This window comes from Pseudorasbora parva, chromosome 10, assembly GCF_024679245.1.
Source record: "Pseudorasbora parva isolate DD20220531a chromosome 10, ASM2467924v1, whole genome shotgun sequence".
Lineage (NCBI taxonomy): Eukaryota > Metazoa > Chordata > Actinopteri > Cypriniformes > Gobionidae > Pseudorasbora > Pseudorasbora parva.
The window spans coordinates 19876659-19894984 of record NC_090181.1 but is presented as its reverse complement, the minus strand read 5'-3'; the positions used below and the strand labels follow the sequence as shown (position 1 = coordinate 19894984).

Sequence of the window (18326 nt, the reverse complement as noted above, 5' to 3'; positions counted from 1 at the left end):
TCACGCCAACGAGCAAACCCTGGTCACATTTTGATCCTCGTCCTGCCTTTAATCCCATCATTTTTTCATTTCCTCTTATTGCTTTCCTCCAACAAAACCTTTTCTTTCTTATTTGTCTCTGCTGCTTCGGACATGACTATATTATCCGACGAACAAAGTTGGGCTCGCACGTCCGAATGTAAGGAAGTGTGTGTGTTGGTGGAAGTGACGTATATGCCGTAAAGCAGTTGAATTTTGTAGTTCTTTTCTTTTTCTCGGGTTACTACCCGAAACCCGCAGTTTAAAAGTACGATTAAAAACGATACAGACCCCATCAGGCAATGGCAGACGTGTCATTCAACCTATTGTAAGTCGATTTATCATCACAAGAGTCTTAAAAAATATATTATGAAGGTTGAAAAGTTACCTAGTGCTGCTTTAACATTTCTATGGCCCATCATGACCCGTACACATGCTGTACTGTAAAGTGCATGATATGTGATTCTAAGGGATTTTAGTAAAAAGCTGCTAACTTTAAGATAATGCTAGACAAATGCATAGCTCCAGCCATTAATCAATTGGTGTTGATGTTTCACTGTTTAAACTATATCTTTGTATTTAGCTTGTGTATGTAAATTTGTGTGTAGCTAAAATCGTTGTATTGTTCTTTAATTGTTACAGAGGACATTGGAGACCAAGAGAAAGTTGATTTCTGCATATTTGAAGAAACCAAGCATTTACATACATGAGAACTAAGATTCGGCAGATCTTCTTGATTTATCCATCACTGAAGGCAAGGCAAGTGTATTGTTACACTTCTATTAATTTTTTTCTAAAAAAAAAAACTCTAACAAATGTCTTTTTTTGAAGAAGAAGAAGACCGCAATGAGCTGCTCAGGCTTTCCTTGGAGCTCAGTGAAACGTCTTCAGATGATGACAGTGACCATGAAGAGCAACATGTCTTTACAGATGGTCAGCACAGTGAACATTTGGATTATAAAGATGACAAACCTGAAGAAGATAATGACAATAGAGACAGCTCTGCTTTATTACTTGTAAAGCTATTAGCAATAATGCTTTTAACCTGGCAAGCATTGTTCAACATTTCAGATGATGCCATCACTGCCCTGCTGCTATGCCTCAGACAACTGATGGCTCATTGGAAATATTCTCAGTGTTGATTGGCGTCTCCTCTGGGTTTGCCACTGTGGCCTTTGGCTTACTCAGTTGGGGACACTAAAACTATAACACTAAATTTATGATCCAAGTTATTCAACTAAATATACAAATAAAATGAATTAATTGGGTCTTATTTAATTCTATAAACTATAATATTGATCTGCCAACATTGTTGACCCTACAGCCAACTAAAATTTTGTTGCAATACGGTCTCGTTTGACACTGTGAGGCTAATTTGAAACAATCGTCATTGTAAAAGCGCTATATAAATAAAGTTGATTGATTAATGCAATTTGCTGGTATGATTCCCAAGACTTTATATTAACTAAGAAAATATACCAGTACGACAACTTCACTGAATATGCTGTCTGTCCAAAAAGATGATAAGCTTCAACGGCAAGGAATATCTGTACCCCAAACTAACCTATTGTTACAAGAAAGTAACTCAGTCATTAGAGACATTGGTAAAAAAAGACCTGGGACACAGACTGATTGTGCAGCAGCGTTCCTACCTGTGGAACGTATTGCAGGGAGATGTGTACTAAGTACATACATTGTGTAGTTAAGTCAGACAAAAGAAAAGGTATCAGTCATAATTCCCATTTGCACAATGTTTGAGATTTAGCCCCATGCGATTTCCAACGACCTTTTTATTCCTTTAATTTTATTTTGAGCATATCCGTTTTTTTGTGTTTTAAAGGCATTTTTTTTCATTATTTCACATTTATGTACATTCCTTTTTATTAAATGGTATTGTTATTAACTGCATTTTGTAAAACTTCACAATAAATGTGTTATTCTAAATTGGTTGGTTAATTTTCCTTTATTTGTTCCATTCAATTCCTTAATTTAAATACTCTGTTTTTGTGACTAAATGTTCGGGGTGTTTATTTTGTAGTGTTTTTATAAAAACTTTGATTAAGAGTCATAATCCTGAAGTCCTCCCCTGCCACCCCTCCCTCTGAGAACGGCCAGCACCTCAGTGTCATTAACATATGAAAGGCCTTCTTCACACCTAACAGTCACCAGTCCTAGCACCCAGCAGTGTTTCAGCTGTATATTTCCGTGAAATTTCACGGATGCCTGTATATGTCCGCATATGTGAGGTTTCCGGGTGTATCTTGAAATATACTGTTCCGTGTTACTCTGATCCGCTTTTTCCCACATACGTCGGGTAAACCTCAAATTACACAGGAGTTTACCATGCCCGGATAATGCCGTATTCCAGGGTTTTCATGCAGTGGGCCTTCTGGACAGCAGTCAGGTCGGCAGTCTTACCCATGATTGCGGTTTTGAGTAATGAACCAGGCCGGGAGTTTTTAAAAGCCTCAGGAATCTTTTGCAGGTGTTTAGAGTTAATTAGTTGATTCAAATGATTAGGTTAATAGCTCGTTTAGAGAACCTTTTCATGGTATGCTAATTTTTTGAGACAGGAATTTGGGGTTTTCATGAGCTGTATGCCAAAATCATCAGTATTAAAACAATAAAAGACCTGAAATATTTCAGTTGGTGTGCAATGAATCTAAAATATATGTAAGTTTATTTTTTTATCATTACATTATGGAAAATAATGAACTTTATCACAATATGCACATTTTTTGAGAAGGACCTGTATATATATATATATATATATATATATATATATATATATATATATATATAAACTGGATCATAAGCACCAGTGTCAATGTCGTGAAATAAAGACCAATTTTCACAATAACCAGTTGATTCCCTCTTCCACCCCCCCCCCCCCAATACCCTATCCTGTTTCACTTGGAAATACATCAGATTTCAGAAATCAAATAAGTTGAGTACACCGTGCCATGTTGATTTAAAAAGGCTTGTCCATGTAGACCACCAATAACGCTTATGTACCATGAACAGCATCTGTGTTCATTCATGGCACGCTTATGAAAAGTTTGGAAAAATAAAGATTCATTTTTCAAAAGTCCATAAACAAACTTCCCATTTAATCTATCTCTCCATATTTAGTTCCTTCCCCAACAGACCACCTTTGATTGAAGTTTTGCGGTTGCCTACAGAGCCCATATGGTTTTCTGGCACTCTGTGTTCTGAGATGAAGAACTACAAAGAGACGTCTGTGGCCCAGTTATTGGAGGAAATGCTTTTTACTATCTCAGCTTTCCACGATGGCTTGAAATATATTTAATTGTTGAACGATTTCAGGATTCTACCCTGTGTCGGTCTAATTGTGGTGAATGGCTTATCAGGCAGCGATTCTCATTTACTTTTTCCAATTCTGGATTTGACCTTTCACCATTCTAATTTTATTAAGAGGTTATTAATGCTCAGTCAGACTTCACTGCATTTCAGCTCCCAAAAGAACTTTGCTTCATGATATCATTCTGTAGTTTGAAATTTATTATACAGTACTTACATATATTACAAACGAATCATTTAAAGTGACATTACAAATTTTCTTGTAGTGGAACAGGCAGCACATTATTATTATTTTTTTCCTGGATGCAGAAGCATTTAGTTGGATTTTTAGAGAAGATCAGTTTGTCTCAGAAAAGTGTGCAAAATATCAAATCATGGATCCACTTTGTGCTGGAAGAAAAACCCAGAAGGAGGAGAGTCAGTCTGAAATCACAAGGCGAGGGTGAGTGGCAGGCATCTCGCTAATCCACCTAAAATCCAAAAAAGAGACATGTCACAATAAGAGGCATTGCCAAAAAACAGAAGAACTCAACACTCCCATGGCAATATACCTTCTGTTATTTTTTAAAACCATCCTCCCAATGATTTAACCCTTATGTTGTGTGAGAGGATTTTCTTTTCCCCATAATGCTAAATGCAAAAGGCAGTTTTCACACTGGATTAAAAACTACTGACTTTTTGTGATAATTTCCCCCCAATCTGTTACACTTGTGGTGTTCCTGAACCAGCCTACAAAATTATTTTACGCTATTTTATTACCAAATTGTGGTTTTAATATTTTTTTTTAACTGTTTTTATGGAGCACAATTTCAATTATTGAAAACTTACTGATCTGAGCTTACAAAAAAAGCGTAGTCAGTCTTATTCACCTAAAAAAAACTGAGGTGTGTAAGATCAATGAGGCCTACACTCAATCCGTTCCAAAAAGAAATACAAAACCTCTGCCAACTGAAAGAAAACCAGCTGCTCAATAGAGTGAATCCAATATTTTGGTGATAATATAGCATAATTATAGATTTACAATGTTGTTGTTTTACAATGTAGGCCGGGAAAACCAATATCATGTTATACAATGAAACTATTTGAGAAAAAATAATACACAATGCAAGCAGAAAAAGCACAAAAACGGCACAATGAGCTATAGAAGCATGGCTGGGAGCATCAGATCAACTGCAACGATGGGTATTTGAATTTTTAGATTATTTTGGGTGAAAAATCATGAATACAATCACTACTAATAGATTTCATTGCTTATCACGTTTGAACATTAGGCGGTGCTGTTACCAAATTGATATGGTGTGGTCAGTGTGACACATACAAAGTTTGGTGTCAATATACCAAAGGCTTGCAGGATACAGCCACCGAATCAGCTTGGCACCACACCATCAATTTTTGCCATCGTTGTACCATCGTTATTCGAGAATGGCTTGGTCAGTTGATATCGGCATGGTTTGAAAATGATCTTAGCCAAATTTGGTGAAAATTGGACCAATGGTATTGGAGGAGCTTGAAAAGGGGTAGATTTTTCTGAAAATTCAAAATGAGCCGCTGACTTCAAGAATGAAGCAGAAGAAGAACACTAATGGATACAATAAGGGCCTTCACACCATCAGTGCTTGGTTAGCCTATAATAATAACTTTTTGTATGTGTAATTTAGTGTTGGCTTAGGAATGGCAGCAGGCCACCAGGTGTCTTAAATAGGTCGTCCATAATTCACAAGAAGGTTTATGCATTGTCAAGGGCAAACTAAAACCTTCCTGCCTCTGTGACTTTCACTAGTAGCAGCAAAAGGCTTTACTTATAGCTCAGTAGGAAGAGAGGTCACAGGTTTCATACTTTAGTTTGATCACATTCATAATTGGATTTGGATAAAAGTGTTGGCCACATGCATAAATGCAACTGTGATGTTTTTCACTGGTATTGCACCTTAGTTCCTGCACATCTACTTGCATTACTTGAGTTATAAAAAAGGTATTTATTTTATTTTAATAGATTTTAATGTGTATAATTGTAATGTGAAGGAAAAAAGCATACTTCACTTTTTAACCATCCGCAAGGGTCAGTGCACAGTGCGTTTGACCCGTGACATGAATTTCGTCACCAGAAGAGTATTTGCATACTGAACGTGTACAGATGGATTTTTCAAACATGTTGCACATGCACATTTACATTTATATTTTTTTGCAGTATTTACATGGGTTGTAATTTTTAATAAGAAATATTGTAAAGTACACACAGAATACGGTAAAGTACATGACGTAATAATCTGTAAAAGTAAAGTGTTACGACATTCATGAGGAACCAGGCTGATTTCCACAAAATGAGATACTAATGGAGAGAATGTCAGGATTTCAAGCTAGTAAATAAGGGCTATCCATAAATTTGACTAATACCTTTGACAGCAACAGCTGGGTGAATTAGTCTTTTGCTTGCAACTTGCAAATATGCAGTCAGAGAAGCACTTTCTCCCATTTTTCAAACACATTAATCTAAGTCCATCTCCATATTCGGATAAATATTGTAGGTTTTCTTTTTCTGAGCATGTGAGAATAAGCATAATAGTTTTTAATTCTAGGATGGGTCAGTAATAAATATGCAGAAGTCATTTCCTCCACATGCAATTTCGAAGAGAGACTTGAACAATACAGTGCTTGAATGACACTAATTAAACTGCTGATTCTGCGAGGGATCGAGTGCGATGTAGTGTGGACAGCTAATTGTTGTTGTCAGGCAGAGTGCAGGTGTGTCACATGGCAGTCTGAATGCATTTGGCTTTTGGCAGACAGTGAGATAGGCCTTTATTTTCCTGCTTAATGAGAGAGTACAGGCACTAAACATTGGTCACTGGCATTGCCGTTGTCCCAAAATCATTACTGAAATGTTCTTTATTTCAGCACATTTGAAATTACAGTCATATTGAGAAATAGTGAGGCAAACTGTTCCTTTGATCAAGTTTAAAGGTGCAGCAAGCAATTTCTGAGAAACACTGGACCAAGCACCACACAACCAAGATGCTGTTGTAATGTTAGCTTTAGTAATTAAATGCAACAAAAGTCACCAAGTGTCATCCCATTCCGACAACCCAGGCTAATTGGCAATACGTGACTCTGCCTACATTTTTTGCAACACCTGAAATATGTACCTCCAGGTACGTTTACCTGCACTTTTTGGGTGAAACGTCCACCGGAGGCGCTAAGTGGTAATATTTTTTCTCCATTCCCAGACTGATCTCATGAAATGGCGTATGTATAACACACCAATTCGTATGCCATTTTGGCATGCTATCAAGACGCATAATCGCTGTTTAGCGTGTTTATCAACGCCGTTACATTCTATCCCTCTACACTGACCCTACCCCTAAAACTACCCACCACACGCACATGCACACACACAGCCCATAAACCTACACACACACACACGCACACACACATAGACACACACACACACACACACACACACACACACACACACACACACACACACACACACACACACACATACACACAAACACACACACACACACACACACACACACACACACACACACACACAGCCCCTAAACCTAACCATCACAAGAAACATTCTGCATTTTTACATTTTCAAAAAAAACAATTTAGTATGTTTATAAATCCATTTACCTTGAGGACACACACACATATTCAGACACATTTTGAACGCGTTACTCAATCCCTTCCCTAAACCTACCCATTTGTGTATTATAAAAAACAGGATATAACAGGCAGATACAACTGCATGCATAATTTATTCAGAAAGTACAAATATCCCAAGTGTTCCGAGGCCAAGAAACATCACGTCAGCTTTGACAGCATTGGCTGTCGTGTGTCTCGTGGCCAATTGCGTCATTACGTCAGCTTTGATTGTAAAATGCCATTGGCTCTCGTGTGTCTCATGACCGATCGCGTCATTCTAAACTTGCCCTGTGTATCATTTAAATAAGAATTATGATTGAACGAGTGCATGGTGCATGTGTGTTCTGTTCGCAAAGGAGCACGACAACTTAACGACTAAAACATTAAGATCAACTCTGCTCTTCACATGAAGATATCATATGACTTCAGAAGACATGGAATGCAACATGAGTTAATACTTCTATACAGTTTTTTTGGTCAGTTTTTGCAGTAAATACATGTGACTGTACATTTATTTGCCTGTTACGTGTTTTATATTGTTGAGAGTTGGTAGGTTTAGGGTAGGAGTGGAGTTAGTTGCTCCAAAATATAAAAAGGCTATAAATATTCATTCTGTGAGATCAGGTTGGCTCGTGTATGTTTACGCGAAGCCATGATGTAAAAAAATATTACCACTTAGCGCCTCCGGTGGACGTTTCACCCAAAAAGTACAGGGAAACGTACCTGGAGGTAGGGGTGTGATGGTTAGTGTATAACCGTGAGACCGACGGTTATAGTTAAACACCGTCATTAGAACTCTATAACCGCCAAAACAGTGTTATTAAAATATATTTTTTACAAACATAAAAAAAAGAATAAGATGCACTCCGGGGGGAATTGTATCAGCTGACGAGGGAAACGGAGGTGGAGTTAGTGGTGCTTCGGAGGCTGCTACTGCTGGAGATGATTCGGGAGAAGTCTGAGAAATCTTGGAGATCATCATCTCCTTAATAAATGGAGGTCTGAAATCTCTGCCCTTACCGATCAGAGCGCGCGCTGACACAGAGTTAACCCGCTATCTCCAAGAACAACCCGCGCTGACACGGAGTTAACCTGGTATCTCCAAGAACAACCAATTGACTCTACGGCTAATACACTAGCGTGGTGGAGAGACAATGAAACGTATTATCCGCTCTTAGCAAAATTGGCACGTAAATACACCAACATGCTTCACCATGTACACGACCTGACCGGATTACTTTTGAGTGTGCTTCCTTATATGACGTAAGTTACACAGCGAGCGCTGTGCTCACATGCACCAAGCTATAATGTTGACAAGAGAGGGATAAACGTTTTATTTCGGAAGAAGTTATGAAGATAATGTTGGCATAAAGACACTGTCCCTAAACCTACACATGTAAGCTAACAATCAACTACTTCATCTGCGCCCAACATCAGATTTTTTTTTTTTTTGGGGGGGATTATTGATTATTACACTTTACAACAAATAAATAGCTTTTATAAAACCGTATATCAAACTAAGTTGTCCTATAACAGACGAACATCCCCCCCCCCCATTTTTTTTTAATTTTTTTAAAAAAATAAATAAATAATAATATGACGGTTATGTTACAAACCGTAACATTTTACTCACATTTTACTCACACAACAACAAATTTCTGTAATTAATCACACCTAACATTTAAAGTTTATATATATATATATATATATATATATATATATATATATATATATATATATATATATATATATATATATATATATATATATATATATATATATATATATATATATATATAAACTTTAAATGTTAGGTGTGATTAATTACAGAAATTTGTTGTTTAGTTTTTTTAGCAATTAATTTGTTTGTAAAAAAATTATAATGTTTAATTTTTAACTGATTGACAGCACATATGTTGAGTAAATGGCCTCAGAATTATATTTATAATTTGATTTAATTTCTGCACATTTGGAATGTTAGTCCATTAGTTTTAAAATGTACCATCTGTGACTTCACATTATGAATTTTAGGTTCATTTGAGGCAAATGAACCATAATCTACACCTGCAATACTTCCACACTGTTGTTTTGGCTGAGAAAAACCATAATTATTCATGATGAAAATAGAACAACAAACCAAGTCTCAGGGATCTTGCATATTTAAAGGCAGCCATGCAAAAGCATTCCTCTCTGCATTAAGAAATGAGCATACTCATCCCGTGTCTGTCCAATAAAGTCAAGAGTCATCAAACATTTATCTTAACAGCGTTCTGCAATATGAATTGACTTTTTAGACATGAAAAATGGTTGCTTTACAAAACCTGAGGTGCAGACGTCAAAACTGAAAAAAAAATTGGCCACAGCACTCACAAATCTCTTTAATAATCTCCAGGCTGGAACTCGCCATCATTATAGATTCAGAGCGCAAAGCAACACTCATTTTCATGGTGCCGCCATGGTAACCAGACACACAATTTACTCCAAGGGTCTCAGAACTGTACTTCCCTCTAGGCTAACGCCAATACACATTTCTTCAGTAGAACCGATAAATAAATAAACAATTAAAACAAGAGGAATGTATTGACCAACTGCCATGCACATTTTAGCTTCAAGCTCTGCAGCAAAGGTTCAACTTGTGGATTTGTTTTCATTGAAAGACAGAATAAATCTAAACTAAAAATTCAGTTTAAATGATCACAGGAGGTTTAGCAAAACTCCATGTATGGTTTCAAATGTCAGTCATTTCTACCTGAAACTATTCTATATAATGCCATTGCCTATCAGTATACAATGTATATCCCATGAAAGAAAGACTGGGCTCAACAATTACAATGCAGACAATGTACACAACTAAAAAATATACTCAACTAAAAAGTTTAAATAAAGTCTAAATAATACTTTACATTATTACAGGTGCTTTTTGTGTTTTTTACTGTATTTCTTTAGCCTGACGTGGTCATACTCAATTCTAGTCAGAATATGAGTCTGAAACTGCTCCATTTGGCTGTGATTATTGGGCGTGTTTCAACCGAACCAGAAAAGACAACAATTGGATAGACCTACAACCAATCAGAGCAACGAAGCGACGCATTGTCAAATGTCAACAGAGCTCAACTGCACTGCACTGAAAAAAATGACTTTGTGGTATGGTAAAATCTATTACATTAATTCATGTAATTATTACATTGTAAAATCAAGTTTAAGTTGGAACTATATATCTTAAGTAAAATGTACACAGTCTATTCATGTAATAACTTAACTGAGAAAAAAGAGTAAATTTTATCATATATTTACAAATAATATTTAATGTTTTATAGTCACAGCACATTCACCTAAAATATTAAGTAAATTTTAATCTAAAAAGCTAAGTGTATTTGAAAATGAGCACAGATTTTTCGCAAAGATCCCACTTGTTCAGTGGTGGCAGAGACGGTAATTTTGGGATGTTGCTTTTATGTGGCTGACTTATTCTCAATAAGTTTTAACTTTTCATTGAATGTGAGTTTTAATCACAATAACGGTAGCCAACGCTACATAAGCTCTTATTGAGAATTAATAGAGTTTTTTTATGTCACCATTATGGCGATTAGTGTTTTCTTTAGTTGGGCAGTTTGGCGACTTTTTAATGTTAGTGTTTCTCTCACTGCTGTGACTGGGTTTGCTATGGCAAGAAAAGCAGAGAAAACACAATCAGATGCTTTTGGCTGCTTGATGATCAGAATATGATCATTGTGTAGTGGCTTAATTCACCAATCTTATACGTGAGTATGAGCAATATACTATTAACCTTGTTTTATTCTAGAAAAGATCCAGCACAGTTTTAACCAGAAAAGTTGAATACATTTTATAACAGACTGTACACTAAGCACTTTGAACACCTGCAAGCTTCTCTCACACACAGATATCAAGATTCAGCCTAAGAATCTCAACAATGGTGACATGCTTCATGCCACAATGCATTCTGGGTGCATCATGCAAAATTCCCGAATGCATTGTGGCATGAAGCATGTCACCGTTTAAATTTTAATTTACTTGATTACTTTTAATAAATACAACCTGCTAAGTTACATATAATTAAGTAGCATTTACTAAATGTCTTAGCAAATGTTACATTTATAGTTAAGTACATTTTACTTGATACTGGCAAGTAATGTGTACTTGATATTACAGCAGTAAAATTTAAGAAAAATTGAGTGCAAATTGTTACAAAGATTTTATCAAGTAAATCCTACAAGTTGTTTTTATTAGTGTGTGTTGCCAAGTCCGCGTTTTCCCCCCGTGGGTTGTTTTCTATGTCCGCGGGTTGGAGTGACTATTATGTGATATATAGACCCATGAGTGCGAATTTTAGCAGGCAACCTTGCCAAAATAACACATTTTACCCCCCAAATGCCATTTCCCCCCTGGAAAACCCCCGAGAAGCTATTGTTTAGGGCTAGTAGATGGCTGGTTTTGTTGTAAAAACTTGGCAACCCTGTCTACACGTGAGCTGAAATCAGGCTGGAATACACAATCTTTGCCGGTGTTGTAAAAAAATAAAATAATTTAATGATACACACAATACTTACCCAGCATGATCATCATTTTTGAGAGAAATTGTGAAGGTGAATGCATATACAAACAAGCTCTTCGTTTAGGATTCGAAAAAATATAATCTAAGCCCCTTTGATGACGTGCATGATTACGTTACTGTTTAACATCTGTCCGTCATCGTCTAAAGCCCGCCCTGATGATTTCATTGGTCCGAACAGTTTCTGTTCGGCGATAATTACTCTTCCATTGAGTGAGGCCAGACTGAACTGCCCGACCTAAAAATTTTGTGGGTGGGGCTAAGTTCGGCTGGCATCCAGGCTAATATTTCTTATCAAATAAGTAGGGCTGTCAAAATTGAATAACACAATAACGCAAATTCATTTTAACAGCACTAATTTTATATACTCGCAATTAATGCACCACATATTTTCTGAGCACATTCTTTGCTGTCCGAGCGCGAATACACTAAAGCTCACTCTCGCTCATATCGCAGGTAAATTATTAACCGATATTTCTCACACTGTTGGTGTGAATCGTAGCACACTTCAGCACACACACAATAGGGAACGCATATCTCTTAAATGGGGCCGTACCCATATTGATTAGAGTATTAAAAACTTGAGACATATTTAAGATACAATTACAACTGATAATTGAAAAAATAAGTAAATTAATTTGTTATTAATCGCAAATTAACTCATGACAATCATGCGCTTAATCACGATTAAATATTTTAATCGAATGACAGCCCTACAATACTATTTAATTTAATACTCAAATAAGTTTAATACAATTTTATATTCTAATAAGTGTAGCCTTGGTGAGCTAAATATACTTATTTTCCAAATCTAACCTAATCAGTAGTGTGTGTTTACACATACAGTACACGTATGCATATTTGTGTGAATGGAGTATGAAAAACCATCTTTGTTGCACCTCTCTAAAATACAAATGTGAGAAAAAGGCTTTCTGCCAGTTTTGCTTGGATGAGCAGCAAAACATCTTTAGCAAGTTCTGAATTCTTAACGAGTTTTACCTCACACTCTACATTATGGATGACTGAAAACCTTCTTAAGCATCTTGGCACATTATTGTGCCACAGTTACAATCGTCCCGCTCTAACACGTTTAGAAATAATGCTATGTACATACAGCTGCATCAACAGCTTTTGTTACATGCTGTTGATAATCAAAGAAAAAAATGTCTGTTTCCCCTCTTCCCCGCCGCAATGGAGTCTTCAGAAAACTAATGGCAGCAATTTCGGCAATCCTATAGGATTATAACAAATCATGCTGTACGGTATGAATCTAATAAACTTGAGTATGACATGTATGTAGACTGTTCAATGATGAAACCTATTGCGTCATAGGCTGCAATGCAAGTTAGTATAGAAGTATAAAACGTCATCAACATGCGCTAATAGCAATGTTTGTTTTTATGAGCGTTGAAGAAAAGAGGAGTAAGTGAAAGAGGAGAATACAGATGTGGTCATGGCTAGGGAAAAGAGGCCAACTTGGCACGCAACTTGGCAAATGGAGCTAGATGTAAGTAGTTTTAAGTTTTAGCACCATGTCACATTGATCAACATGCTAATTCATATTGCATTTTTATTGGCCACTCAATAGATGTAGGTCGCAGCAGCAAATACACAGTGAGATGATCATGCTACATTTCTTACACACAAGGCCGTGGTAATGGCCATCTTTGAACTTTTGGAGCTACAACCACAGAAATATCCATGATTGTTCATCTATTATCTGGGACAGTCCAAAATCGTACGGTGTGTACCAGGCATTTTATGGGTTCAATTTATGATGACTTGATGTCCTATTTTGTGTTTCAGAAGTACATGGGTGTACGTAAATTACAGAATTGTAATTTTGGGGTGAACTAACCCTTTAAAAAGGTTTTCCTGTGGCAGGCTGTCACAGTTGGTTGCAGCAATGTGGCTGAACCTAATCACAGCAGACACTTTATTTAACAATTCAAACGAAGTAACAAACACGCAGGAGAACAAGATAAATGCAGGAGTACCATAACCAACTAAAAGGGATAGTCTTGTGCTAAACACATGCATGAAAGAACAATATTTGAAGTAACCAAACAGTTTATGGACCACATTGACTTCCATATTTATTTATTTTTAAAAACTGAAAATGAAATACAAAGACTTACTACATTACTACAACATTGCCAAAATGACAGTTTTTGGAAAATGCAAACTTTTGAAACACCCCCAAAACACTTGTCGTGTACATGAACGTCCAAAACACAAAGAGTTTTCTGTTTTTAGTTGAAAGCAGTGTTGTGTTAACAGTGAAGGAAGAAAACAATGAACAGGTGGGGTTAATCAATTAACAAATGAGTAACCATGGAAAAAAATGGGAACATAACCTAAAAATGATATAGGTGTGTTCCATTCGACAGGTCCCTACACAGTGTTCACTGCTCCCTACTCCCTGAGCGCGGTATATCAGTTGATGTGGACTTCGCTGACAATAATTGGCTCATTTAGAACACCCTGCAACGTCATTAAAGAAAGGCAATGATGGGGTCGCACAGATTATGATATAGAATAAATGAATATAGTCACCTTTAAATTTGAAACCATATAGTAGGCATATACATTTAAAAAAACACAGTATGGATCTAAAATATATAATCAAAAAATTGTCTATTATAGTTTTATTAGTTTGCATATATTTTTATATTTAATTGACTATTAACATATTTGAAGCTGTAGGTTACCTGTCATTCAATATATATATATAAAAAAATGAAAATACATTTTGATTTGGTTAACTATTTATAAAAGTGTTCTTAACCAATGGTCTATGTATGTTATATCTTTGTATGTGGGAAATGTTTTCTTTCCCATGCGCAGCATAGTAAACATTCCTGAGGTAAATAAAGTGAAATGTAAAAAATTCTCAATACTTGTAATTTGCTTACATATTAGAATATGCGAACTGAACATGTACTCTGATTTGGAATCTCACTTAAGATGCCGGAATACTCAGTGAAGTCCATTTCGCAGTCAACTTATGGTCAAATTTAACGCACATCATGACATCTAATGAACAAGGACAAAGGAAATAGAAACTGAGGGGAGCGTTTACATCACACTGTGTTCAGCGAAAAACAGAACAATGTCAATGGCATTTTGGAGGCCTGAAAACACAAACATTTGAAAACGGGTTTCAAAGTGCAAGTTTTTTTTAAAACAATATTGTTATTGTCTCCTTGTGAAGTAGGGCTGAGCGGGGCACAACCTAATGTGGGGCTAGTTTTAAAGGGATCCCCTGGTCTTGAGACTTGTATGGCCTAATATAACATAAATGATGTCTCTTACTGAAATATGTAGTAGAAACCCCATGAAAGATCTATGTTATTTAAAAAAATCGATTTTATATTTGGACCAGGGGCGGCGCCATTTTGTTTGCGTTCTAGGTTGATGACGTAGAATGGTTGCACTCCTCAATCAGCTGGCGTTACCCGTAGCTACTTTTACCACAACGCAACTCGTAAATTGTTTCAGAGTTAAACAAAACCAATGAATTGCTTTGTAATTGTACTTAAAACACACTTAAACATACATGTGCACACAAACTCACCTACGCGGCAGGAGCGCACACACTGACAGCTGTCTCAATCGTGATGTTGGGCTGCTCGGTCTCCACGAGAGGGGCTGAATCTGAAATCAACCCCCTATACCCTGAAATAGGGCATTATTTGAAGGGAAGGCCATTTGTAGTGTTGTCCGACACCAGTGGACATGTTCGAGTGCACTCATTCAGTTTCACATTGCGCCGCAATAACGAGTGTACAGCCGATTTACACATAACAGCTGTCCGACTTCACGCACTCGTCTTCATTCACTCCTTCAAGTTGTATTAGTGAACAAAAATAGGGAATGTTATTCGTGTCTTAAAGATAAAAGTTTAAAGATTGAGGTTTTAATTCACTAAACTTGTGCTCAAACTTTAATGCACGAACCAACATCATAACCAAAACATCTGCCTCTCTTACTCACGTTCCCCTATCCCATAGTCCTACCTAGATAGTTCCCTCTACTGGTCACATTAGGCATTACATTTAATCTACTGCATATCAACCCAAGGGGGTAATCTAGCACTCGGAAAGCGTTCCACCCATAGGGGCGGCCATTGCTAACAAAGCCATCACCTGCTGTTAGCATACCATTGACTCCCATACATTTTTGCGTCACTTTGACAGTTAATAACTTTACATCTGAGGCGTTTAAAGACTCCATTTCTCCATTGTTTATTTATAAAGAAACACGACAATGCATAAAAGGCTCCATTACCTTGTATCTTACACTATCGTCCCTTAGAAGCTGTTTTTGTAAAAACAGGCTAACGATTGCGTCTCAACCAACGCGACTCTGTCGCACAGTTGAGAAATTACCATATAGACAGGAGGAGACGCTCAAAAGCAATCTTTTACTGTCTATGAGACAGTCGGGGGGACGTGAAGACATAAAATCCGATAAAGTCAAGGAGGAAGAATGGGGAGAAGCCGAAAGTGAGCCAAAAGCAACGGGAGAAAATATTTAAACAACGTGATTCAGACTTCACTTTCCACATCTACTAGAAGACTTACAACTGTCAGACAGGTTGCTTACGTCACATCTACGTCGTCAAGCTCAGTCTGAGGCTGAGCCATGATCTTTCATGGGTTTTCTACTACATATTTCAGTAAGAGACATCATTTATGTTATATTAAGCCATACAAGTCTCAACACCAGGGGATCCCTTTAAGACATGGTTGAAAACTTTCCAAACATGCCAGCATGACTAAACGTAGTGTATAGTTGCCTTATCAACACTAGATTGAGAAAACAATGTGCCAAAATTAACAAAAAAAAGTGACAAAGGTACAAAGTGACAAAGTGACATTGGCAACTTCTGGACTGGCATGCAGAAAAGAGCGCTTTCATTTTTTAATTTTTTTTTTTTGTTGTTGTCTTTTCAGATCTTGTGAACAGGGATCGTTTTGAAAATGTTGTCATTTGTCAAGAAAAAAAAAAAAAAACACACACCCAAGGTCACCCAAATGTGGAGCTGGGGAGCAGGGCAATTGTGCAGTTTTGATCATTTATAAAATCCAACCTTGTTTTGCATCTGTGTTGAGTCATGTGCCACTGGTGTAAACACTCTCTCCAAACAGTAGAGCTCTAGTTACGGTGTTTGAGCAGATATAATCACATTCGAAATCCTGAATATGAGGCCAGAGATGAAGGAGAAAGAAAGAGGGCCTAAGCGCTTAAATACAAAAAAGGCTGTTTGAAGTTAGATTTTAACAGACAAGCCATTCGTAGTCCCGGTAATTGTGGAGCGTAATGAGAGAGAGGCTTTGATGGATGGATTAAGACTGGTCTTAAGTCTGCAGTCTCCAGAGTCCCTGTGTAAACTCTGATTTGAGTCAGTGGCTCCACAGAGGCAGACTGCGCTTACTCACCCAACCCGGACTCTGTCATTACTTTTTCTCTTATTCGCTTTTATTTCTCCTCAGACTCATCAATATTCCATTGAGTCAGGTTTCATACACTCTGTTTGACTCTGATTTGCCCCTCAGTTTAACTGACATCCCAAGACAATCACACACACATGAAATAAAAATGTCACTTAAAGGTTCCGTGTGTAGTGTTTATGAGGATCGATTGACAGAAATGCAATATACATAACTATGCTTTAAGTGGAGTATAAAGACCTTACATAATGTTCTGTTATGTTTGTATTACCTTAGAATGAGCCATTTCTACATAGACCGCCTGTCGCCTTACAGTGAAATCGCCAATACCTGTATATCGTAAACGATATATCGCTATATAAAAATGTGATGATATGCATCGTTGATGGGAACGATATGAACCTGGGATATAGAGTTGTTTTTTCCACGGCTCAACTTGCAGTAGTAGGCCTATTTATAAGGTATAATTCACCCAAACACAAATTAACAAATGCACCACAACTGTAAACTCTCTCATCATGTGCTTACCATCATGTCGTTTTTTGTTAAACTTCCAAACACAAATGAAGATATTTTTTATGAAATCTGAGGGATTTCTGTCTCGATCCATTATTCCTCTCAAGCTTTAAAGTTTTTTTTTTTTTTTTTTTAAATGTCATAAAGGCATCGTAAGATTAACTTGTCGAGTGTCTAATCCAAATTCAAGTCTTCTGAAGAGAGACGAACGATGGCTTAGGATGGTTTAGGAACAGATTTACAACGACGTACTGTAGTATAAACACAGACGTTCAAATGACTGACGTGACGGGCGAAAACAACATGAGAGTGGCACTGATGACTATGAAAAAAATAACTAGTGGTCAGTCATATCACATTTGTTTTCTCAGAAAATCTTTTTCATGTTGATTAAAGTGGAATAATGTACAGTAGTGCAGGGAAGTTCAACCTTACACAAGCCTCTCCTAATAATTAGAAATGGCCAAATTGTCACTGTCAAAAGGATTGAGATGGCCAATCAAATCAAAGAAGGCAGGGCTTACTGTTAGCACCAACAGAATACGTACGTTTTAGCAGTGAAAAGTGTGTTGAAAGATGTAAGTAGCTAAACATTTAATATTTGACAACTGTTTTATGATAGAAATGCTCAGAGACCGACAGTAATAACCAATGATGCTACTCAACCTTTTATCACCGTTGAATTGAACATATACAAATAAGTGTGAATGCATGCCTTCAAATGCATTCCATGTGGCAAATAGTAATGTTTTATGTAGTAATGTAGACCAAAAGTAATGATTACGATATGTACA

At 36.8% G+C, this 18326-nt stretch overlaps 1 protein-coding gene across 1 annotated transcript in view; it reads right to left on the bottom strand.

The window, feature by feature from the left end:
* Window positions 1-3566: 3566 nt before the first annotated feature.
* The window catches only part of zgc:174356 (uncharacterized protein LOC100137120 homolog), a 53657-nt gene continuing 38897 nt past the window's right edge, over window positions 3567-18326 (bottom strand). The window contains exon 7 of the mRNA XM_067454584.1: window positions 3567-3809. Coding sequence (XP_067310685.1) covers window positions 3758-3809 — 52 coding nt within the window. The 3' untranslated portion in view covers window positions 3567-3757. The remainder of the gene's footprint in view (window positions 3810-18326) is intronic.